This window comes from Cucurbita moschata, unplaced genomic scaffold, assembly GCF_002738365.1.
Source record: "Cucurbita moschata cultivar Rifu unplaced genomic scaffold, Cmos_1.0 Cmo_Scf00023, whole genome shotgun sequence".
Classification (NCBI taxonomy): domain Eukaryota; kingdom Viridiplantae; phylum Streptophyta; class Magnoliopsida; order Cucurbitales; family Cucurbitaceae; genus Cucurbita; species Cucurbita moschata.
The window spans coordinates 2,715,293-2,741,350 of NW_019268539.1; the positions used below are offsets into that span (position 1 = coordinate 2,715,293).

Sequence of the window (26,058 nt, forward strand, 5' to 3'; positions counted from 1 at the left end):
TATATATATATATATATATATATATATATATATATATATATATATATATATATATATATATGTCTATTTGTTTGAAGGTGGAAGAAATTGTATTATAAGCTTTGCTATGAACTGTCCTCCTTTCTTGGTTCATTGTATTATTTGACCTCTGCAATGGTTTGTATATCATATATTAGAGGCAGTAGTAATTCGTATGTTTTCTTTTTTGTTTGTCGTAGCACCTTGCTGCACGAAAAGAGCAGTCCGCACTCCGAGCTGTTATCAAGTGCATTGAAGAATACAAGCTTCAGGCGGAGTTCCCTCCAGAAAACCTCAAGAAACGTCTTGAACAGCTAGAAAAGGTGAAGGTAGAGAAGAGGAAGCCTGCTGCAGTCCCTGCCAACAAGAGAACACGGGCAAACAATGGTGGTCCTATGCCTCCTGCCAAGGCTGGCCGTTTGACAAATGCATATGTATCTTCATACCCAGCAGCCCCTGCATTTGTCAGGTCTCCCTCGCCCTCTCAGTACCCGGCCGGTGTCCCGCCCTACCATTCCCCACCCTCAATGTATGGCAGCAGAAGCCCACCTGCAAATCCTTATACTTACTCACCCGAAGCTGCTCCACATGCTGGATCGTTTCCCTCACCTCCAATGTCCTATCCTGTATATGGTGGTTACGGCAATGCAATGGCCCCAGCATATCAACCAGCTTACTATCGATAAACATGACTGATCTCTGATGATGGTAACTGCTGATTCTTGTTATTTACTTTCCCAATGGTTTGTCTGTAATACCTAACCATGAAACAGTAGCCATGTATGTGTGTTAATTGTGACTTGTTATGCTTCTTGCTTTTCGTGCTGAGAAGCCAAACTCTAATGTTGATCAAACTTTAGCTGTAGGGTTGATCGTGTAAAGCTATTAGGATGACCACGACACAACATTATAAAGTAGATCCTAATGTCATTTGGTCTTTAGTTGTAGAAAGGCTTGCCCCGTTGGTTCTACTAATCTCTTAGTCTCTTTCTCGATCATGCCTTATCATTTGAAACAAACGCCATTGCCAATGGATGCATCCTTTTGTTGTCTCTGACGACCCCGTCACTAGAAAATTGAAAGGTTGTTCTATCCAAAATTCAATGTTCTCTTGTTATTTTTTGACTTGAGTAGATTCGATTATCGTCGTCGTCGTCGTCATCATCGACTTCAGAATTCCATCTTTGAATTGCTATCTGTGGCTATGAAGCAATCAATCTTATTCTTGTTGATATGAAGCTTAATCAAAGGGTATAATCTCTTGCTGATATGAAGCTTAATCAAAAGGTATAATCTCTCCATCCCATTTACTTGGCTCCTTTTTTTTTAATCCTGTAACGACCCAAATCCACCGCTAGTTGATATTGTCCTTTTATGGGCTTTCTCCCAAATTCACCGCTAGTCGATATTGTCCTTTTATGGGCTTTCCCTTTCGGGCTTTCCCTTTTGGGCTTCCCCAACCAACGTGGGACATCACAATCCACCCCCTTCGGGGCCCAGCGTCCTCGTTGGCACTCTTTCCTTCCTCCAATTGATGTGAGACCACCCTCAAATCCACCCCCTTTGGGGCCCAGTGTCTACCCCCATTGGGGAACACTGAGGAGGTTGGCACATCGTCCGGTGTCTGGCTCTGATACCATTTGTAACGACCCAGATCCACCACTAGTAGATGTTGTCCTCTATGGGCTTTCCCGTTCGGGCTTCCCCTCAAGGCTTTAAAACGCGTCTACTAGGGGAAGGTTTCCACACCCTTATAAATGATGGTTTGTTCTCCTCCCCAACCAATGTAGGACATCACAAATCCTCTGTTCAATTGTGACTCCTGAGCTATTGTTGGGAGGATATGCAACTTTTCTCAGGCAGAGGTTTGAATGCATGATTCTTCGGTCCACGATAAGGTCTAATAAAGCTGGTCGATATCGACAGTTTCATGAAAGCTAGGCCTAGGTAACTTAAAACGTTTCTATCTATTGTTTCGATGCACTGGGCTACCGTCTTTTCAAGAATCAATCAAACAAATAGGGACTCCCGGACAAAAGGTAAACGGCCTTTTCTCTCCAACAAATTACTAATGTAAATTAGACATAATGGACTTGAATTAATTTTATAGGTTGAAATGTACTGATTCAACCGATTTTCGCTAACAACCTTGACACTTATTTGGAAGTTGGCATGTTGGCTTGTGCATATCCCAAAAGATTATCCACAGTGGACTGAAATTACAGATCAATTTCGGATCTTGTTGATTCCACATAGATATAATTGGGTTCCACACGTTATACACTAACTTCGAACTTATAGTGGGCCATCCCAAATCGTCCTTGCAAATCTCCATCAAGTTGTGAATAATATATTTACCATTATTAGAGTACAAATCTCTATAGCTTTAGATGAAATTTGAGACCGAAGACAAGGTTGCGATGTTTGGGTTTCAATTTTATTCTAGATCATCGCATACTGTTCTAGCTCTTAATTTCGTCTAACCTTCTAATAAGGTTACAAATTTAAAAAGAATGAAAGATAATTTTTTTACGACCAATAATAGTATTTAAAGCCTCGAGTATCGAGAATGCTGTCAAATAGTCCATTTCAAGAAAATAAAACTACCACTTTATGGGGGACAACTTGACTAATAAACCTTAATAGCCCACCAATGAATTCGAACTCTTCATATGGGAGATTTATCCGGAGAATGATTTGTAAGAAGATTACAACATAGGACAACACTGTATTAAATTTCTGTCCATATGTAGCCATTTTCATCGATGTTTTCACATATTTACAGATAATCATGGATAGAAATGCTTACCAAGCGGGCAAGGACGGAGCAAGTACAGAAAAATATCACCTTTGCACTGTTTCTCCAATTCTCCACCTCTCCACATCTTTAGACATGAACACAAAACAAGAGTTCATATTTCCTTCATATGGCATAGAAAATAATCAAACAACATGGGATGTACTCTACAATTACTAGCCAACCCATTGAGACACAAACAACGTGGGACTTGCATATTTCTACATCAGCAAAAGCCCTCAATAGTTGTCTTTTTTTCATTAAAAAATTTCGAAAATTGAGCTAAATTCATCGATCTATGAAATAATAATTGTTGTTATAAATTCATCAAGTTAAGCTCGAATTGACAATCAAACTACTATGTTTAACCATAGAAAATTTTGTTTGAACTTTCATCAACTCAAATTATTTGAATTTCTCTAACAGTGCAAGAATGTCCATGATGTAAGATAAGGAGTTATTGAGCTATAAATCAGACCCAAGAGAGAACCAAACTTAAAACAAGAATGGAAAAGGAAAAGGAAGAGGAAGAGGGTTAAGTTGTGAGTGAAAAATGTTGAACAGTTGGAAACTGTTATCCTTTTTGTAATTACTCGATCAGTGAAGTAGGTTGGCTTGATTCCCAAGACCAAACAAACACAGAAAGAGACAGTGCAAGAAACTGGAAGGAACAGAACTCAGAAACAGCCTTTTGAATGTTCAAAATAAAAGAAGAGATTCTGAATTAAATTGATCAACCAAAGAGCTTTGGAGTTTGGATCCTTATGACAATGAATGAATGAATGATTGATGTGGTGATGATAGGGTCCGAAGATTTTTGGGTCCATATCTCTATCCACTTTTCTAACTCATTCACATCCTTTCTCATCTCTCTCACATTTTCACTACTTTTTACTCCATATGTTTCATACACGAGAGTTCCAAAAGTTCCCATCTTTTATCCCTAAATTTTAACACCATGAAAGATTTTTTCTTTTTGTTACTGACTGCTCGATTATGAACCTAAATCTGTCTTAAACAAACCATGGTTTGTAGGACTATAAATTTTGGGAAGAACTTCAGTAGAAATAGTAGCTAAATCTATGGAAAGCAAACAAGTTTCAAACGAAGAAAATCACACTCATCCTGTTGCTAGATCAAGGATAAGCGGGAATCAGTGCTTTGAGCAGTGAATTCTTTTAATATATACATAACATCATTAACACAATTTCACGCCACAAAAGTTGATCAGAAAAATAATTTTAATATTTAAGATGAAATAAACAAATCTTAATCTTCTACCTAGTTGTAATGATATCCTAACACATGCTAACACCAGATATCATCTCAATCTTCATCCTTTATTTATCGAGAATGAAACTTTCCTGAAACAATTTTAAATGAAGTTCAAAAATGAAAACAGGGGTTTCAGAGAACTTAAAGAAACTAGATATATAACTGAACTTTTGAAGTACTAGTCGGAATATGTGTATTGGTCTAAGATATAAGAAATCCATTGAACTTTAGAGGGCATAAAATTAGCGAAACATAACACCTTTCCGTCGTGCTTTAGGAGCCGACGGGGGAGCGGACGAGGAGGATGTTAACAAGCAAAGCAAAAGATCAGCAAAAGCTCTAACAATGAACTTATGGGTGTTTTTCGGATTCAACCGGAGATAGCACGACAAAAGATCTCGCAAAAACTCAGAGTCGCTCCTCACACTCTCCAATTCTCGAGCTTCCACCATCTCCTGCATTGACCGCCGGAAGTCGGCGTAAGGGTCCATTGAATATTTGGGGACTTCGAGACCTTCAGAAACCACGACGTCGTGGGATCGGCGACGGGCGGTGGAGGAGTCACAAATGGAGTTGGAGCGGCCGGGGGAGGAGAAGAAGAAGCGGCGGGAGGCGAGGAGGGTGGCAAGGTCGTCGGAGATTGAGTCGTCGGCATCGGAGGAGGTGGAGAAGAAGCCGTCGTCGGCAAGGGAGGAAGGGGTGAGGGAAATGGGGTTGGAAGTGAAGTAGCAGTCGGAGGATGAGGAGTGGGCGACGGCGGCCGGCGGTGAGAATTTGAGTTTGGAGAAATGGAAATGTTTTAGGAAACGGTTGGACATTTTTTTCAGATGACTTGGTTGCAGTAGAAAGAGCGGAAGATTTAAACAAACAAGAGTGCGCACGTGTGTGTTTAATTTCTTAATTCCATTTTCACACCTCATTTTTTGTTTTAAGTTTTATAATTTAAATTCATACATATTTCATCACTTTTAACTAACTTAATTTTTTCCTATATTCAAAATTAGTTGTTTTTTTCCCTTAATATTTTACATCAATGTCGAACTCATGTTACTCGTAAACATGTAAAAATGTCACACATCATACAAACACAATCTGATAATTGGGCTTTCAAGCCGAGGGAGGAGAGAATTTCTAATACTCTCGTAATCTAAAAAATGCATGTCACCACAGAGACAAACTCAATCAGATAATAGAGGTTTCAAGCAGGAAGGTGAGAGTTTCTAATACTATCTTAATGTGAAAAAAATTTCACACATCAAACAAACTCAATCTAATAATAGGATTTTTTAGCCATGGAAGAGAGAATAATTTCTAACACTCCCCTAAAGCATAAGATAAACTCAATCTGATAATATGATTTTCAAACCGAGAGAGGAGAGAAATTCTAATACTCTCGCAATGTGAAAAATGTTACATCACTCTGGTGATAAGGATTTTAAACCACGGAAGAAGAGAATTTCTAGCAGTCTTGTATGTGAAAAAATGTCAAACATCAGACAAACTCAATCCGATAATAGGGTTTTCAAACTAAGGGAGGAGAGAATTTCTAATACTCTCAATAATGTAAAAAATGTGACGCGTCAAACAAACTCAATTCGATAATAGGGTTTTCACGCGTAGGGAGGAGAGAATTTCTAATACTCTCATAATGTGAAAAATGTCACACATTAGACAAACTCAATCTAATAATAGGGTTTTCAAGCCGACGGAGGAGAGAATTTATAATACTCTTATAATGTGAAAAATGTTACAACATCAGATAAACTCAATCCGATAATAGGGGTTTCAAACTCCAGAAGAAGAGAATTCCAAATGTGAAAAATGTCACATCATATACCAACTCAACCCGATAATGGAGTTTTCGGGCCAAGGGTGGAGAGAATTCTTAGTATTCATAAAAAAAAAAAATTTAAAATACTAGAGAGAAGACTAATTGAAGGGGTCCATTGCTATTTGCAATTTGTTATATTTGAGGCCTGAGGGTGTTGTTTAGTACATGGACATTTCAACTGAGGGATTGATAGTACTGAAAGAGACAGGCAAGAGGTGATCAAAATTTGAAGCCACATGATTTGTTTTTTCTTTTAACCATTATTGTGTCATACAAAAAGTTGAAACAGTGACAGAAGACGCAAACTTTAGATGCATGTGGATTCCGACAGTGACGTTTCCTAAGGCCCAATATTTTCCTCCCACGGGGAAGAATCTATTGACCCTGTTGTTATTGGCTTTTACTCAAACCAAAGCTTCCCAAATTTGACCTTAATCCTTGTTCAAAATATGCAAGGCAGTGAAAAAAAGTACCCACAAGAAACTGTGGATTTCTAAATTTTATTTGGGATTGTCATGCATAATGTCATGTTAAATTGGGTCAAAAGGGAGCGTACCATTTGGATTGTGGTTGGAAAACAACGCAGCTTTCATCTTTTAAATGAACCTGCCCCTGCCTGCAGCTTTCGCATGGCAGCAGCCCTCCACAGGTACAGAGCCAACCCATTTCAGCTTCGCCACTTTTCCAAGTTTTCAAAACTGGACCGCCCATTGTTATATTCTATGTGCTTGCATGTGAAGCTTGGTCAATTCCATACGTCTTATTCACCTGTTCATTTATTGGGCTAACATGGGATCTTCATTGAAATTCGTTTGTTGCCATCTTTACTGCAAACTTGGAACACTGCAAAATCACAAACAACAGACCAACTCAAAATGGTATAATACAACGAAACAACGCACCCCCATCACCACTCTCACGCTCACTGTGGTGCATTACTAACGTTCTCATTGGGCTTGGCGGCTTCTGTCATGGACTCCGCCACCCCACCACGATGGGCCACCTGCCTCGCATTGTTCCTCAGCTCTGCACTCATCACCCCTTCCGCATCCTGCTTCGTCGCCGCACCCTGAAATGTAGAGTCCAGCCAATCATTTCTATGGTAACAAGTCGTGTATTCAAACCATTTTTTAGGTAAAGCTAATATGGTTCAACTTATAAGCGCAAGAAATCCTCATCTCGATTCCCAAAGGGGGATTCTGTGTTCAAATCCCAATATGTAACTGGATAGTCAGTTGATGGACTTTTAACTAAATTTCCAAGCCACGAGTAACTTAGTGAACACAAGAGTGAGAACGGGTGAAGAATATAAATAAATAACTAAGATGGTTTACAATATGATTAAACAATTATGACTCTGTTTACCATTTGATTTTTTGTGTTCGGGAAATTAACCTAATATAATTGGTTCATTTGTTTGGTTATTAGTTTTCAGAATTCTACGTCTAAATTTTGAAAACTACATAATTTTTTCTACCAGCACCATTAGGATGTCGTTCATCCAACCCCAGCATTGAAAGAAGCAGCCTACTGAGCACAGGCTGCGAGTCCACCTGGTATCACGGCATTGCTCCCTGTTACCCTCACCTCTACTGCTTGAAAGGCAGCAGCATCGCTCTGCGGTTTATCACCTGCAGCATGAACGGTCGCTTCAAGGGCTTGTCCTATATGGTGACCGCGCTCTGCATTGCTATGACAACTAAAATAATGGGCGCAGGCTCCACAAACTGCCCAACGATCTGCACTGGGAAAGAAACAAACCAAAATCAAGGAGTGAGTTTGAGATTCGAGCTTAATCAAAAGATAAAACAGAACTAAAATGTAGTTAAAAACTCTTAAAAAGAGGACCTGTCTGGCCAACTGTATCAGTAATGATGCGATTTCCTGGGACATCGGTGTCTTTAACAGCAACTCCTTATCTCTGGTAGCATCAGTTACATCCTCGAGGCCAACGAAGCCAAAACGGCAGGGCCGCCCTACTGGGTTTGACTAAACACCATGGTCTCGGCAGTTGCATCATGTCAGCGTCCACGGGTGGTATAACCTTGGAGACAACGTCTCCAGAGACGTTGAACAACACCATAGGTTCTAGCTGTTCGTGCGGCGCGGCTGTTCTTGACATTTGTTTTCATAAAGGATACTTATCTGAACAGATGGAGGAATGTTGCAGGTCGAGGAGAGGGACTAAAACGGTCGTTGGAACTTGGGTGGGGTAGTTAATGACACGTCGGTTCGACCAGACACGTGTTGAATCCTGATAGCTCTATCTTACAGGAATCAAGCTGTTCAGTGCCAGCATGTCACTGTGACAGATGGCAGCTGATAAGTAAGGTGCTCTTTCTTTTTAGCTACAGCCCATAGGAGACGCCATTGAAGCTGAAACTCTTGCTGGATGTGGGACGACAGAATTGTTGTTTCAACAACATGAGAACAAGGCCAACAGTTGAAATATCTTCCATTTATACTTACTCTTCTTGACACGACAGAAAAGGAGAGAACAAATATTCTTAAAAACAACAAAAAGTTCGAACCCAATAGTGGAAATTACAGACTAAAAACTAACCCATAAAATCTTCTGAAGAGAGAAACAACAGTTTCAGAAACTCGACCTACTCGATCTATAGGAAACTCAGAAAAATGAAGAAGGTTTCGAGTAAGTTCAAGACGGATTAGGGTGAAGTTTTCACCTCCATCTGTAACCTTCTCTCAGCGAGGCTGGCTCAATGAACCCATTAACTATTTCTACCTTTCAATTTTCTGAAACAAAAATGCTTTGACATCCTCACCGTCTGTATGAAACTTACTTATTCACCACTAAACATCTCCCTACCAAGCCATTTTCCTGTAGTGAGCATTCTCATGATCTTATTTCAGTGGAACTACAAATCTAATTCCAATTCCAAAGAGTTTTGGCAAACAACCACGATGGCGCCCAACATAGCCTTCATTAAGAAATACAACCATTTGATTCGACTGGTTCAGTCAGTATAGCCAAATTTATTGACTTTTTATATCAATTCCTTACATTCCCATTTTTTGATACACAACACAAGTCAACAAGACAACTATGAACCCTTTTTATAAGCCTGCAGACAAGACTACATTCGATTACATCATGTAAAGTTAGATCTTTCTTACTCAATCTTCCCGACTTGCAATCTCCAATCCATTACCTGCATAGACATGAATTGTTTACCAACTGATCGAATACCAGAACGTCTAAACATACAAGTACTGATCATCATTCATCAGTCAGCAATCAGACTCCAGAAAAACAAAATTTCTTTATCAAGCATGATGGAAGAACAGAGAAAATTATCAAAAGATGAACGCTGATAACAGAAGTCCAGTACAGGAAAACAGGATTTTAATCACATATTCACACACACACAAAGAACGAGAAAGAAGAAGAAGAAAAAATGGCTAGGGAAAAACTTACCATCTGGATCAAAGAAGAAGACTTGCTTTACCTTCCCATTTGGTAGGGTTTTCTCAAATGTCTGTATGCCCTTTTCCTGCAGCAAAATCAAAATTAGTGTGGCCACATCTAAGGAAAGCGCAAACTTCCTATAAACCATGAGAAAATATTTCCACAGAATTGTTCCTGCATACAGATTTATATAGTCGAAGAAGTTCGAACTTCGTTGTTTTTTCTTTTCTCTGTATTCTGTACTTATTTTTATTAATTCAACGTCACTTTAGATTGAATTCTTGGGTTACACTATAAATTTAGCATTCAAATTGAAATACATTATAATAGTGATTAGTGAACTAATCTCATTAAGTTCGTCAAAGAAGACTTCTGAGACAGACTCGAGTCTTAGTGGAGATGTGAACTAAAATTCCTCCTAACTAGCAAATTATAGAGCCAGACAATCCGAAATCAATTCTTCATGCAAATCATACAGTTCATCTCGTAATCCCGGAGTTTTTTTATGCTTGGTATAATTAAACCCTAATGTACAACCAAATAAATGGACAGAGCAAAAATCTCGAACAGTTTCCAAACTACTACGACGAAGAAATCAAAATCGAAAGGCTAATTTGTAAATTTACCTTGAGAGAATGAACGACAGAGTCAAAATTGGAACTGGAAACAGAGAAGCAGATGTGGTGACCTCGGGGAAGATGGCTAGGATCGACAACGGGTGACGTGGCGCTCCATGGACCTTCAGGTAGCTTGGATTTAGGGTCTCTCTCGATGAGGTGAAGTTGAAAGGCAGAAGGAAGGTTCAGCCAAATAACCTTGAGTTCTCCAAAATTTGGACTCTCAATTTCCTCGAATCCAAACATCTGCACCACCAAATAACAACCGCCATGAACACAAAAAAGCTGTTGTGAAATGAAAGAAAAGAAGGTAGAAGATAGAGATTGTAGACCTCTTTGTAGAATTCAGAAAGGCGATGGATATCCGAAGATTCTCTAGCTATGTGGGCGAGCGACGCTGCTTTTGCTACTGGAACCGCCATTTTTCTCCTGAATAAGAACTGTACCGATTTGGATGCTTCGTCGGAGATCCTCGTGCAAGATAATTATCAGATTACACGATTTCATTTTAATTCTTCAATTTTTTATAAAACTAAAAAATTGTATTAATACTGTTTTTATAATTTTATTGATATTTTTTAAATACGTTATTATATATATTTTTAATTTTTAAAAATGTTGGAGTACCGATGAAAATACTGATAATTTTAATCTAAAAATAACGATAAAAATAAGTTTCAAACATTGGTAAATATATTTTATTAATTTAAGATAAAATTATCTATTTAATCCAATCTTTTCCAATTTTTTAAATTTACATATTTACTAATAGTTCTATTAAATATAAAATTTATGTTTTATATTTATTGATTTAGTTAATTTTTAACAAAATCAAATCCGTGAGGACACCAAAAATAAGATCGAGACAAAATGGACTCCGATACCAACCCAAACTCGAGATGGACAAAAACACAAACCCTCTCGGACCCACGAGTAAAGAAAAGTTTTGAATTTGTGGGATTCATAAAATAAGATAAATATTATTAAATGACGTGTCAAATGCTAAAAGTAAGAAGTATGTATTATTATAGTACTACAAATTTCATCGAGAATATATAAATTAAAATGCGGGTTATGTTCGCATTTATTTATTCTTGTTTATCCAATAATTTTTTTTGTTTGAAGAAACTTTATCAAATAAATTTGTGGCTCTTATTAATACCTTTTATTAAATAAAGACATTTTAAATATAAAAAAAATAGTCAAATATTGCTACTACTTTTTTCTATTCATTATCTCCGAACTTGGTTGCGATATTATTCTTGATGTCTTAGAACCGTGACAACTAGAAAGAGAGTCATAGTGACTTATAATGTGTAACAATTTTCATTTTGGGACATCACATGCATCCATCCAAGTTCAACGCCAGTCAATATTGACCATTTTGGTCCATTTGGTATGGTAGTCAATGTCATGGGGCAGCTCCAAGCATGGTTGGTTGGCGAAGAACCAGAAATGATGTCCAGAGACAGATTCACCGAACAAAGTGGAAGAATGGGCAATTGGCCATCAAGAAACACAAGGGAACTGATGCTAGTGAATCTAAATTGGAACATATACTCCTAACTTTTGAGTGCCTTTTGTGCAATAATGGAGCAGGCAATGGCCATAGCCCACAAACATTGATTAATCAGCAAAAACAAACACAGTGAAATGAATCAGAGCCCAACACAGTGAAATGAATGAAGGTTGAACAAAGTTTGCCAAGTTCTTCAGTAATATCATCATGTTCTATGTAAATTCAAGCTATTTTGAATCAGAAAGAGAGAAAAAATCAGAACAATCAGCTCAACCCAGAAGAACAGTGAACAGAGATTTCATTAAGTTGCTCAATAAATGGAAAATGGCGACACAGGGATTCTTTTTACTGTACAACCACTAAACGGCCACCTTTAAAACCCCCATTCTTATTCCCCCACGTACCTTCTCCGGCGTCCTCCCTCTTCGGAACCGTCACCACGAGTTTCCCCTTGGCGAACGCGGCGGTGGCAAGCTCTGGCAGAGTTGTATCCGGCAGTCGAAATCTCCACATGTCGATCTCCAGTTCCTCTAACGTCGATTCCAGAGCCCCAATTTGTCTAACTACAACCTTGATAACGCCAGGATGGATTTGAACCGTATGCGCCCTAAATTCGTCGCTAATTCCATTAGTTTCCGCTACGAATCGGAAGCAATTAGAGTTTTCGAGAATCGAAACATCGGCATCAGATCTAAATGGAAGCTCCAAAACCCGACTGAAAACATGGGGCAACCGCCGCAGTTTCTTAGGGTTTAAACCTAGAAACGATTGAGCACGAGAAAGCGAGTTACGACCATTTGGATTCTGCTTATTCGAGACTGGATGGACCTTCTTCATGGCGTCGATTGATTCTTCTTCTACCTTCGTTCTGGTCTAATAGATAGATATATATAGCGAAATCAATGATTCTCTGATGAAGTAAGGAACATCAATTCCAAAAAAGGAATCAAAAGCTTGATCAGATCTTTGAAGTTCGATTGAGAAGGAAGATTCATCAAGGAATTGAAACTATTGGGGTAGCGGCTGCCGCGTAACTTTTTGGGGGAAAATCGGAGTCAAAAACGGAAACGGAAACAAAAACAAATTCTGTAAACAGTGAAATTGAAGCAAATGAAAGAATCGGAGAAATAAGAAGGTGGCGTTGCCGAAGGGAGAATTCTTTTTGCAGAGAATGTTTGCGAGAAAAGGAAGACGAAGACAACAAAAATGGCTACAGGCCGTCGGAGGAAGCTCCGTTTATTCTTGGTGTCGCAGAGTGGGAAAGGGAGAGGAGGACTCACTCCATGTGTATATATATATATATATATATATATGAAAGCTTCCGCTATTAGAAAATTTAGAATCTATCCTAACTTCGAGTGAGTCTCTTATGCATAGTCTCTTATGCATGTGCTACTATAAACGCTAATGAAAAATAGACCTCTACCTATTTCTTCATATGCGGGGCTAGCTCGTGTGGTTTTGAAGTCGTGGATAGGCTGGAGTCTCTTTTGCATGTTACTATAAAGGCTAATGAAAAATAGACTCTACCTATTTCTTCATATGCGGAGCTAGCTCGTGTGGTTCTGAAGTCGTGGATAGGCTGGGCTCAATTAACATGAATAGATTTGTGTGTGGTATCTTGGCACATAGCTCACCTCTTTAGACTCTTTACCTATCGGCTCACCCTCGATTAGTATACTGATTTTGCTATGAAACTACGCTATTTAATTGTTAGGGAGGACTTTAGCTTAGTCCTGAGCGTGTCAAAATCACTCACAACGCTACATGATTGAAAAAATATGATTGTGACATTATGCACTGGTGCATATTGCTAGTGTAGCTATTGACGTAATCATCATATTCTCGAGATAATTCTTGCTCTTATTCGAATAAGGTTTCAATCAATTCATGCATCTCTCGACATAAAAAAGCCCATTTGGTGCCTTGTTTAATATATACACTAGATATTAGTATTGTACTAAGACGACGAGGAAAAAAAAAGTGTAAAATACCTCACAACTCAAACTCTCTTGAGAAGACTTAATCAGGTCATTCATTCGAAGTATTATGTAAAAAACTCGAGCTTAAAATATCCTCTCATTAGCACACACTCAGATGTCTCGATAGATAATTAAACAACCTTTGGATGTGTCGGAACGTGGATCCGTAGCTATTACATATAAATAAGATCAATCTAAAGCCATTGCACACTCATCAAACAAAGAACAGAACATCTGTTTCTGAATTTTTGTTGTAAAAGTACAAAATAAGGCTGTTTACAGAAAAACATCTAAAGCAGCAGAACAAGAACATGCAATAAAGTCCTGTGGTACCATTCAATGGTGGCTGCCTTAGCAACTTGACATGTTTCTGGTTTGACGACTAAAAAGGAAAATCTCTGGTTCTTGAAGTTGGGACAGGAATCAGAGTATGTGGCAAACAGCAGGGCCCTCCCACCACATGTGAGGTTGTTTGGGTCCCTTGCTGATGCATTAATGGAAAGGTCTATATGCAGAAGAGTCTATTTCAATCGGGTCGGCAGGCAAAGTCTGGCAATCTATGAACTGTTTTGAGACTTAAATTGGTTTCATTTCAACATCTGAGCTCTGTTTTGAGGTGGGATCAGGAGTTTCCTCTGGAAGAAGGCCAAGGAGGGGCAAGGGTAGCAATGAGCTCAGATTGCATATGATTACTAGAGTGGTTAAATTGTTAAATCTATCTTTTGTGATACCAAAGAGTTGAGTCAAAGCAGCGCCTATCAGACCTCCAAGAAGGTTCCCTCCATTGAATACTGACATGAGTGTTGCAAAAAGTGTGGCTTCCATTCCCTCTGGACATAGTCTTGCTGCTAGCACCAGAACCGGCATGAAAGAAGCCTGAAAAACAAGTTGAAGTTAGCCTTTCCCCATAAGAATTGTAACAAGCCACCGCTACCGGATATTGTCCTTTTTGCCTTTCCCTTCCGGACTTCCTCTCAAGATTTTAAAACACATCCACTAAGGAGAGATTTCCACATACTTACAAGGAATGTTTCATTTCCCTCTCCAACCAATGTGAGTCCACTAAGGAGAGATTTCCACATACTTACAAGGAATGTTTCGTTTCCCTCTCCAACCAATATGAGATCTCACAATCACCCCCCTTGGGGGCCAACGTCTTCGCTGGCACACCGCTCGGTGTCTGACTCTATTACCATTTGTAGATACTATCCTCTTTGGGCTTTCCCTTCCAGGTTTCCTCTCAAGGTTTTAAAACGCATCCACAAGGGAGAGGTTTCCACATCTTTATAAGGAATGTTTCGTTCCCCTTTCCAACAATGTGGGATCTCACGTAAGTTTTCCCCTATGACTTCACCTTTTTTCTCTGTCTTACTAGATATGAAGTGAAAGAATGTAACTATCCTTGAGAATAATTTGCAGTGAAGAACAATGACAGAGGTGTAGCACTTTATGAAAAAACATACTACCTGACCAAGAACTGTGATGATTAAAGAGTCCCCAATAGTAAACCAACCATCGCTTATGCCGAACTTTCGATTCAATCCAGTAATAAGAAAAACCTGTGCCACATACATAAGCAAGAACTTAGACACAATGAAAATGAGCCACTAGTTTTCTGTTCGTTTCTAATAAACACCAGCACAAAAGAGGAGGAAAACTGTGTGAACCTGTGTCATCCCAAGAGCTGAACCAACTATTGACATGATTAGAAAAATTTTCCTCAACGCAACATTTTTAAGAAACCCATTGTATAATCCTACACCAATCAAAGATGCAACTGAAGTAACCAGCTTAACTCGTCCAAGAAACTCGGCGGTGAATCCGAGTTTATTTGTGCTGAGAAAAGATGTACGGATGTCAATCTCAAGTACTTAAAACCAACAAAATCATTGTTCAACTCAGATATTGCACTTACACAAAGAAGAACATTGCCGAGTCTGATTGTGGCGTTGCCTGCCACAGAAAAAGGAATAGTGTGGGAAGATATATATTTGGCTGTCTAATAGCAGTCCATATATTAAATATGTGCTGTTTAGAGGTTTCAAGAAAACTCAAGCCAGTTTTAGGAAGATTAGGCTCATTTAATGAGGCATAAACACGCTTTTCTTCAACAAGAACAGCAACTGCTGCTGTCATCAAAGGTAACAAGGCTGTTACTCCAAATACAAACCTGAGAGATCCAAATTGATGAGTACATTCATAAGGTTTAATGCTTGACTTACTACTAAGAAAACTACAGTCAAATGAAAAATATAAATATCGGTATAAATATATTACCTTACACCATAAGAATCCACCAGGGAGCCACTAAAGTAGGAACTAACAATACCACCAAAAGCAGATGATCCCCAGCATAGCGACTGGAGAGAACCGGACATACTTGGTGATTCACCACGAGCCCTCTCTACGACCATCGAGTCTACCACCTACATTAATGTTCAGTATAGTCAAAAGCGAGTTTTGGTAGCGTGAAACTCGTTCCATGGTCAATCCATTATGCAATTTCTGCCAAAAAAAAGAAAAGCAATGTAGGCCGGCAGAGAGAACTTTTGTAAGATTATTTTCTAAAGAACAAAGGTTTACATGAAGGCAAATGAACTTAAAAATAGAGCAAAAGGGAATAATAGTAAAGACATACAACATCAGAAAACGCCACAGAAAGAGACCCGAGAAGTATACACATAGCAGCACCATACTTGCTATTAACAAGGATGGCCATAAAGCTCCATGAGAATGCACCAAGAAGCCCTGATAAAATCAAGTATGACCTTCTTCGGTAACCAAAAAGAGGAACAGAGTCACTGCAATAACCAAACAGTTATTATGAAAGTGTACAAGAGAGGAAAGTAGTTGAGCCCTGAATACTGTGCGAGAGAGGAACTTATACCTAATAAACCCATAGAGGGGTTTGATCAGCCATGGCAATGCAGCGAAACCAGAAATTACAGCTGACTGTCTAGTCAAACACATACATGATTCATTAGAATTGTATTAAGGCTCTTCCAACGAATCATATCTTAGAAATGCAGAAATTACATGTAATAGTCCAATCCCACCGCCTAGCAAATATTGTCCTCTTTGGACTTTTTCTTGAGGTTTTTAGAACGCGTCTACTAGAGAGAGATTTCCACACTCTTATAAAGAATGTTTCATTCCTCTCCCCAACCGATGTGGGATCTTACAATCCATCCCCCTTCGGGGCCCAGTGTCCTCGCTAGCACACCGCCTGGTGTCCACCCCCCTTTGAGACTCAGCCTCCTCGCTGGCACATCGCCTGGTGTCTAGCTCTAATATGAACTGTAAAGACCCAAGCCCACCGCTGGCAGATATTGTCCTCTTTGAGCTTTCCCTCCGGGCTCAAGGTTTTTAAAACGTGTCTGCTAAGGAGAGATTTCCACACCTTTATAAAGAATGTTTTGTTCCCCTCTCCAACCGATGTGGGATCTCACAATCCACCCCCTTCGGGGCCAGCGTCCTTGCTGGCACTCATTCCCCTCTCCAATTGATTTGGGATCTCACATTACAAGCAAAGTTCTTAAAATGGCTGCAAAACACACAGGGCGAAGTTAAGCCATGTGAAGAATAGTGCACACTCTACATGAACTTCAGTTAAAGTGCAACATCAAAGACAATGAAGTTCTGCATTCTCAAGTCAATAAATACCACAGTTAGCAGAAAAGAACCATGAATGTAAAGAAATTACATACCTCAGCAGGATCTAAATGCAAATCATCTTTTAAATAAAAACTGACAGCAAGCTTTGCAAGTTCTAAAACTCCTTGAACAAAATACACCATTGCAACAGCAACATTATCAGGGGTTAAATCTACACCAAAGAATTTGACTCCACTCAACCAGTATCCAGAATCACCATTATTACTATCAGAGGACAACTCTCCATCTACACCTGAGATCAATGGGTCCTCTTCCTCTACACCTGGACCAAGTTCATATGACCAACCTTAGTAATCTAATGCCATTCAACAATTAAGCAGTCAAAAAAGCCTCAAAAGGGGTTTTACATATATATATTTCCCCAATTCAACGCCAACCAAATCCAGACTCAAATAGCAGTAGTTCATCGAATCAACAATTTGAAACAGAATGAAAATTCATCTGGAAAGCGTGTTTGATTGATTGATGAATTTACCGTTGTTGGAGCAGGGAAGGGTGGGGTCGTCCAAATCGGATCCGGTAGTTGGAATCGAAACGGGTTGCGACATGAAGCTTCAAGGTAGGTCCCGACATCCGTTCTTGGGGATCCAGTGGAGCAAAGGATCGGGAATGAAGACGAAACTGTACGATTATAATGTCAAAATCACCATCCACATCCAAATCCAAATCCAAACACCTTTTTTCTGAAGTTTATTGCCCCTTCCGATTTCTTCTCGCTCTGTTCGTGAAAATTATCTCCAGCTTCCAGTCAAACGACGAACGCAACGCTACTCCTTGGATTTGGCTCGCAGATGTTGTGTGGATCTTGGATCTTGACCCGCTTAGCTACTCGAAATTTCTGTAAATGTTTTCTTTTTTACCGGGATTCCGTTGAATTTTGATCGACATATTTTCATCCATATTTCTACATGTTCATAAGTTCTTGATGAATCGATATTTTCATTTATATTGTAAAAAATCAACGAAACATTAAAAAAAAAAAAAAAAAAAAAAAAAAAAAAAAAAAAAAAAAAAAAAAAAANCGTGAAATTAGTGTGACACTTTAAATATGCTCGTGTCCTTTATCGAATTTTCCCTCGCGTCTTCTCCACGTCATCCATCGGGACATGTGCTATGCAAAAGTGTGCATGTGTTGTGTTAGATTATTGTTATTATTTTTATGGAAAATATTGTACAATTTTCAAAATTGTTTACTCATGAGTTGACTCAAGATGAAAAAAACAAAAAACAAAAAACTTTTTATTCATTTAAATTTCACAATAATTTAATATTTTATCGTAAACAAAAAAAAAAAAAAAAAAAAAAAAAAAAAAAAAAAAAAAAAAAAAAAAAAAAAAAAAAAAAAAAAAAAAAAAAAAAAAAAAAAAAACCACAAAATACTACGAATGTAAATATAATATGAATTATTTGCATTTTAACTTATTTTAAAAGTATAAACTATGTATTTATTAATTTAAATATTTTTCTTTTTACATTTTTTTTAAATATTCATTAATATCGACTTTATATCGTATCTCGAACAACTATTCAATATTTACATTTTTTTCTACGTGGGCGAGGTTTCCATACCCTTATAGGGAATATTGTTCATTTTAGCTCGTTGCCCGTTGTCTGCCTCTGATACTATTTGTAACAGACCAAACTCATTATTAGCAGATATTGCCTACTTTGGTCTGTTACGTATCGTTGTTACCTTTACAATTTTAAAACACGTCTACTATTGAGAGGTTTCCACGCTCTTATAAAAAATGTTTCATTCTCCTCTCCAACCCATATAGGATCCTAACAGATATTGAACCTAATATTATATATATATATATATATATATATATATATCATTTAAGACATGTAGGGCGGTGTAATCCAGGCGACATTGGATGCACCCAAATGCTTGGAACGACCAGTGAAGTCCACACAGACACATTGGGAAAAAAAACGCTATGAACATGAGCATACAAATAGGACGATTACAACTTGTAAAAACTCGAGAGAAATTAAAATTAAAATTAAAATAAGGTGCACATGAGTACGTGGTCATCCAACTTAGTACTATTGAGTAACGAGGATATGGCGTATATATATTATAAAAAAAGTGGATTAAAAAGAGAGATTAAACACACCAAAATTGCCACGGTAAAAAAGGTTAAAATTTTGAAATTATTAGAAAATAAAATTCTGTAATTAAACATAAAACAAAATTCCAATTGTACATCATCCGGCCTTTGGGTCCGTGAGTGTAGCCAGAAAGAACAAGAAAACAGAGCACAAGGAATCATTTTCCGGGAAAATCCAAGAAAATCAAATCAAATCCCACCATTGTTTTAATGATCATCAGATTCGAGCAGTTTCCCATGGCATTTGTTCGTTCAATCCCCTCCTTCTTCCTCCAGCATCATCTCATGATATCGACATTCATGGCTGCAAAACGCCTTATCGCCTCTGTAAAAACAGAACCGATGAGAATTGGAAATGGAAGAAGAAGATAAGTTCATAAATTTTCAGATTCCGACCTGTAAATGTAAATATCTTTGCCTTCTTCGAGTTTCTTCTTGCAATTGTAACAAAAGCTGAGGAAATTTTCAGAGGAAAAGCTCGTTCGATCTCTGAAATACCCATTTTCTTTTCTCGCCGGTGAATATACGCCGGCGCCGCTTTCAATTACGCAATCGCCGAATATATGAGTGGTTCGAGGATTTGGGCCGTGAGAGATCACGCAAGTGTAGTCCTCTGATTGTTCGATTTCGTCGGCGGAGAGACAGCCGGTGAAAACCAGAGGTGAAGTGGGAGTTTCATGGCCGGAGATCGACGATTTCTTCGCCGGAGACAGAGATGAAACAGGGGATAAGGAACCCAGATGGGGATTCCTTGTCTTGATCCCGAATTCCGCCAGCGATCTCGGAGACTCATCGGTCGGAGAAACGAACTGCGGTAGAGGAGGAATTTGAATCTTTAATTGAGATCCCAACAGAACCATTCGGGTGTCGGATTTTGTGGGTTTCTGGTCGGAATTCTCCTCCGTTAGAGCATCGACAATGCCGAGACCGATCCCTTTCGAATCCCACGGCCGTTTGGACTCTGTTACTGACGTTCTGGGCGAATTTGATTCCGACCAAAACGAACTTCTCAGACCCATAAATGGTTCGAGAATTGAAGTTGGACTCATTACAGCCTCTGTTTCGGAAAATCCCTTTGAAGAAGAACTTCTAAACAAGAAAGACGAACTCAATTTCCTGTTATTACTCATCGGAGAAGGTAAACAGCCACCACCACCGTCACCGCCACCGCCACCGCCACCGCCCATTGCTAATTCTACTTCAAGATCTAATTCCCCTGAAATCACAACACGAAACCCAGTAAGAAAAAAGAAAAAAAAACAGCTACCCATGTAAGGAATTCAAACTTGGGACTCACCGGAGAAGACAAGAACTGGTGAAGATGATCGGAAACCACCATGGACAGATTTTGAGCGACTTCCATTAGTGAAAAGTGAATAAAAAAGGAGAGAAACAGAGAATCAAAGCTTCGTTAATTCATCCATCCATCCATCCATCCCTTCCCCGGGTTTAGCGCTCCAAAAGGCTGATTAAAAGGAAAGCAGACGTGCAGGAACAGGACGACAAGAACAGAGGAAAAAAACAGAGAAATTTAGATTTGTGTTTCTTTCTGCTTTTGCTTTCTAATTCATCTTTTTTTGTTTTCTATTTCGGCTTTTGTTCTGACAATCTCTGAAAAGGGTTCAAGCCCCTAACATAAAGGAAACAAACAAACAAACAAAAATGAAGCTCGTAAAACCAGAAACCATGAAAATTCAAGAACAACGGCGCAGAATAATGATCAGTTTTTGAGTTTCTCCATTATGGGTTTCGTTTTGTTTATTATTCCTGGGCAGTTTCCTACTGGTAGCGGGAGGAGGAAGAACAAGAACACGGCGGAGGAGGAGGAAGAACACGGCGGAGGAGGCGGAGGAAGAAGAAGGAGAAGGTTATTGATCAGAATTGGATGAAGAAAGGGAATATATAAACTCCCACGCGGCCACGCCCCACCGGCTGAGGAGACCGTCAGCCACTTACCTGACCCACTACCACACTCACTTTTAATTTTATTTATTTATTTATTCTCTAATAAATCTTATTAAAATATACACTGAAATTAAATTATAATATTTCAAAATAAGTTAAATAGGAAAAATATTTTATTTCGACTCCATTCTTCCAAAATTAAAAAAGTGTTTCATTTTTTATTTTAATACTTTTTAAACTTTTAATAAATTCTTTAATTTTCAACGTCAGATCCTAACGGTAAAAACCTCTTCTTGCTATAAGCATTTTAAAATTATGAAGTTGATGACAATACATAACAAGTCAAAGCAAATAATACCAAATACCTATAGGTTTGAGCTGTTTCAAATGGTATCAACCCCAATTATCGGAAGGTACGAGACACTGATCGAAATAAGGCTATACCCTTTATAAAGTAGACACGTTTTAGAACAGTAAAACTGACAACGAAATAAGTACAAATCGTATGAGTCGAATACCGAGCAATATACTAGTAGGACCACCGAACTTGTTCGTACTAGTAGGAGATTGTAGCAAAAGAAAACAAATTATAGACCCTTGCAATGAGTGTCCAAACTTTTTTTTTTTTCTTTTTGTAAATTGGTTATTATATTTAACTGACGGGTCGATTAAAAAAAAACAAAATGACGTGGAAATTATCCAAACTTTACCAACCGATTGAAATCTGAGCCACACAAATACGCAGGTCGTTACAGTATATTTTATCTTCACTCACATTCATCACAATATAAATATATTTTAAATTATGCCCCTAAATTTAGGTACTATGTAATAGCTTTTTATTGAAAAAATCAATTAAAGTAAATGAATTATTTAGTATGGTAGTTACTTATACGACATTAGGTCTATGTCGTAGCTATGTATTAATTATCATAGCTACTAGCTATTTCTATGATATTAGATTATATGTTTGAGAAGTCAAAAGAAATTATTTATATAACTATAAATCGACCAATCTACAAACGACATCTAATAATTAAAATGACTTATATTCCAATGTCCATGCACCTTAAACATAGGCTTAGCGACATTTGTAATCAATTTAATATGTTAGCTCTGTTGTGCGCCGAAAGCGGAACAAATGTACTCACAACACCAATGATTGAAATTACACAAAGAGACACCAAGATATTTACGTAGTTCGGAGAGAAGAAATTCCCCTATATCCACGAGTAGCAACCAATCACTAAAACCAAAGCGTTACAAGTGAATACCTCACTATCATACTACAAAGACTCACACCAATATGTCACTCAACAAATACAATGAGACACCAAAACTCACTCAAATCCCAAATCAAAACTTGCGCAAATATAATATAATAATTTAATTAAAAGTATATTTATAAATAATTTAAAATAATTGGCGTTGTCGGCTTTGCCGGCTCAGCTGGGTGAGAGAGAGAAAGAGAAAGGGGGTTGGTGTGGGGCCCGTAGAACAGTTAAAGAACCGGGTGGAAAGTTCACGGACCGGCTCGTGGGACCCATGACCATAAAGCCCGGAAAAAATAAATAAATAAAATAAAAGGAAGGGGCCCCACTTAACTCTAGTTAAAAGAGCCGGATTCTTTGTCCGGTTCGGTCCCACATTTATTCTAATGTTCCGGTCGTGGTCTCACCCCCACGGTTATTTAATTTCTCTGATTATATTATTATTCTGAAATTTATGCCATTATCTACCTTGTGAAATGACTTAATTACCCTGACAATATATTCAGAATTGGAGTCAACGTAGGGGCATTATGGGGATTTCTAATTGAGTGAAGAATATGGAATGGAATGGGGCCCCTTTGAAAAAGATGAGTAGTTGATGAGCCTGAGAGTCCCAATAATGTTTCATCATAACTCAACCAATCACACGCCACGCTTTTATAATATTTAATTCTTTTTTATTTTACAATTTTTTATTTTAATATTTTTTTTAGTAAATATTAAAATTAATAAAATAAAAAAGCCCGTCTCAACCTCTAAATTTGTTACGTTTATTAACGAATTTAAATGCTCGAGATTAAATTGAATCAAATTTTAAGAATTTTATATCTAATTCTTTTAGGAAAACATTTTGTTCCCTTTAACTAATTAACTATTTTATCTCGACCGTTGGCGTTCATACCATTAAAAATGTTGACATGACATGCACGAGAAATTTAATTGGATAACTAGACATAATAATTTACCTAGTCTACCTACCTACTTGTCTCGCTAAATTTGTTTTATTTATTTATTTATTTATTTAATTAGCATAATTTATCTAATAAATCATATACAACGCTAATTTCGTTGAAATTCACCAATATAATAAAGTTTTACCAACTAAATAAACACGGTATTTAAAAACATAAAATTTGTGCATTTATTTTAATTATACACAGTAATATTGTAAAATATATTTGGAAGCTAGAATAAATAAATAAATATTTATTTAAATTTATATTCCAATTCTAAAACAATCATGGTAATAAAAATAAACAAATAAAAAAAATTATCAAAATGAGTTTGGAATATTTTTATAGGCATCTTAATTTAAAAAACAATAAAGAATAATCTAATTATTTTAATTTAAGATTATTATTACTATTAATTTAATATTTTAAAAAAATAGTATTCCTTCTGTACTTGATACTATACAATACTTCAGTTCAAAAGTGATGTCACTTTATGTATTATTTAACTATTTTTATTATCATCCATATTTATTTTAATTATTTTATTAATCATGTGAATATAAATACCCATTAATAAAGCCATTGACTTTGGCTATATTATTATTATTATTTATTTATTTTCTTTGAATCCATTGAAAGCTTCGTATTATATATTTATTCTTAGTTAATTAAACTATACAATAATTAATAAATGTTGGACTCATTTCATGTGTCTATATCTTATCTTTAAAATTAATTAGATTAACTTTTAATTATTTGTTTATGATTTAATTTATTTTTTTTTTCCAAAAATAAACTTATTTTCAAGCCTACATAATTGGAAACAACACAATTATTAAATGGACCATATTATTAAAAAAAATATCATTTATGACAAGTTTTTGAATTTTATATTTAATGTATAATTCAACTTTAGAAATTATGTATTAAATTATTAATTTTTTATTTTATATTTAATAAGTTCTTGACGTGTTTAACATTTTTTTTTAAATACGGCGTTAGAAACAAAATTAAAAGATAATTATTTGTTAAATTTTAAAAAATACTAAAGTTTTAGAGACTAATTAAATATATTTTAAAGTTTAAACGATTTATTAGAAAAAAATATAAAAATTTAGAAATTGAATTTATAATTAAACATATCTTTTATATTAAAAAGAATTATCTCTAATTTAGAATTTTGATAGATTTTATTTTATTTTATTAAAATAAAAAAGGAAAAAAAATTCTTAGCATTCCCTTTTAGCCTTTTGATCTATTTTTTTTTTTTTACTTTATATATTCAAAGATGCTATTTATGATGATGGTGACATGGCACCAAAAAATCTTAAGAACAAGCTAATGGTTATAATTATCCATAGTTATTTTTTTTTAAGAAATATTTATTTTAATTTTAGAACAATAAATATATATATATATATATAATGGTTTAAATAATCTCGACCAATAAGTAGATTTAGACCGATCATTTATAAGCCTCACTTACGAGTATTTGAGGATTTATATATTTGTTAAATGTTTTAAACAAAAATCATTATATTTCTTTTTTTTCAATGCATTGTCGATCACATTAAGCCTAAATTCTATTCTCCGACATTACATTACATTATGTATCCATCGATTTATTATCAGGTATACGTGATGAAGGTTGGGTTGGATTTTTTTTTTAGGTTTCAGTTGGGTTAATTTTTTAAAAATTAAAATTCGATTCGGTTTGCGAATTAACATTTTTTGGTCCAGTTAATTCATCCAACCAACCCTAGTTTTAAAAAGATCAAGGATATTTAATTTTACGAGGTTTTATTATTGATGTAATATTTATTAAAGATAAATATGATTTTTTTTAAAAATAATTAAAAAAGAACAACTCGACAACCTAATATGACAAGAAAAATAGAGGGTGGAGTATCGGCTAAATAAAATTAAAAAAAACACTTTTTTTTTATCTCACGACCACAAAAAAAAGACCGAAGATATTTGAATAATACATCAACACTATTGTCTCAAAGTAGGCGTAAAAGCATATAGAATGATATTTAAAACTTTAATTTACGAGGTGATGACCTAGGAAAAGCAAAATTAATGAAATATATTAAACTTTAATATTAATTAATATAAAGTTGATGTAACGCTTCATCCGTGAATGATATGAATTAAATAAATAAAAAAAAACATAATTTTTCAAAAAAGAGGATAAATGTAGCAGCTATGGTTATATGGTAGATAAATAATGATTGAAATTTTGATTATTTTTAAAAGCAATTTTGAGAACTTTTTCATTTTATTCTATGCTTTATTAGAAAATATTACACGTAACGTTACTAAAGGTTTGTATTTTTATGACATATAATAAAATATTCATATTTTAGTCTTCCTCAAATTATTTTTTGTTTTTATTCATACAAATCATCAATTTTTGGACAAATTTGTAAAAAAGTAAATTAAAGTCATTTGCCTCTTTTTTCTCACTTTTCTTTTTCATTTATTCAAATTTATTTTAGATTCTCCGTTCCTAATAGATATTATCCACTCTGGTTCGTAACGTACCAGAATTTTTCGAGTACAGTAAATTCAAGTGGTAGAATTTTAAACCTCCAATCTCACATAAAGAAATAAATGTCGGCCATCATTGAGTTATACTCATATTGACAATATAATTGGATACTCTCTG

General features: G+C 36.4%; 6 protein-coding genes and 1 pseudogene across 7 annotated transcripts in view; 1 reads left to right on the plus strand and 6 right to left on the minus strand.

Annotated features, from left to right (window-relative positions):
- LOC111460451 (FRIGIDA-like protein 4a) overlaps positions 1-989 on the plus strand; it is a 4,985-nt gene extending 3,996 nt beyond the window's left edge. The window contains exon 3 of the mRNA XM_023103724.1: positions 219-989. Within this exon, the coding sequence (XP_022959492.1) occupies positions 219-704 (486 nt within the window). The 3' untranslated portion in view covers positions 705-989. The remainder of the gene's footprint in view (positions 1-218) is intronic.
- A 1,649-nt stretch (positions 990-2,638) lies between these two features.
- On the minus strand, positions 2,639-8,758 carry LOC111460454 (annotated as a pseudogene).
- Positions 4,246-5,050, minus strand: LOC111460453 (transcription repressor OFP12-like). Its single transcript, XM_023103726.1, has one exon. The coding sequence runs from the start codon at positions 5,008-5,010 to the stop codon at positions 4,333-4,335; it is 678 nt and encodes a 225-aa protein (XP_022959494.1). The 5' UTR covers positions 5,011-5,050; the 3' UTR covers positions 4,246-4,332.
- Positions 8,759-8,847: 89 nt separating the features above from the next.
- On the minus strand, positions 8,848-10,467 carry LOC111460456. Its single transcript, XM_023103728.1, has 4 exons — positions 10,301-10,467; positions 9,978-10,214; positions 9,361-9,436; positions 8,848-9,094 (listed from the first exon to the last, which is right to left on the minus strand). The coding sequence occupies exons 1-4, from the start codon at positions 10,388-10,390 to the stop codon at positions 9,060-9,062; spliced, it is 438 nt and encodes a 145-aa protein (XP_022959496.1). The 5' UTR covers positions 10,391-10,467; the 3' UTR covers positions 8,848-9,059.
- Positions 10,468-11,756: 1,289 nt separating this feature from the next.
- On the minus strand, positions 11,757-12,812 carry LOC111460455. Its single transcript, XM_023103727.1, has one exon. The coding sequence runs from the start codon at positions 12,322-12,324 to the stop codon at positions 11,833-11,835; it is 492 nt and encodes a 163-aa protein (XP_022959495.1). The 5' UTR covers positions 12,325-12,812; the 3' UTR covers positions 11,757-11,832.
- An 807-nt stretch (positions 12,813-13,619) lies between these two features.
- Positions 13,620-18,068, minus strand: LOC111460452 (folate-biopterin transporter 1, chloroplastic-like). The gene is made up of 9 exons (XM_023103725.1): positions 17,620-18,068; positions 17,177-17,406; positions 16,357-16,421; positions 16,108-16,270; positions 15,747-15,895; positions 15,385-15,639; positions 15,137-15,305; positions 14,936-15,028; positions 13,620-14,345 (listed from the first exon to the last, which is right to left on the minus strand). Exons 1-9 carry the CDS (start codon positions 17,690-17,692, stop codon positions 14,046-14,048), a joined length of 1,497 nt encoding a protein of 498 aa, XP_022959493.1. The 5' UTR covers positions 17,693-18,068; the 3' UTR covers positions 13,620-14,045.
- A 1,203-nt stretch (positions 18,069-19,271) lies between these two features.
- Positions 19,272-21,164, minus strand: LOC111460378 (protein MARD1-like). Of its 2 annotated transcripts, XM_023103624.1 has the most exons (3): positions 20,556-21,155; positions 19,655-20,474; positions 19,272-19,583 (listed from the first exon to the last, which is right to left on the minus strand). In XM_023103624.1, exons 2-3 carry the CDS (start codon positions 20,443-20,445, stop codon positions 19,511-19,513), a joined length of 864 nt encoding a protein of 287 aa, XP_022959392.1. In that variant the 5' UTR covers positions 20,446-20,474; positions 20,556-21,155; the 3' UTR covers positions 19,272-19,510. The 2 variants fall into 2 exon arrangements, with proteins under 2 accessions (XP_022959392.1, XP_022959391.1); XM_023103623.1 differs by having other exon boundaries at positions 19,655-21,164.
- Positions 21,165-26,058: the final 4,894 nt, after the last annotated feature.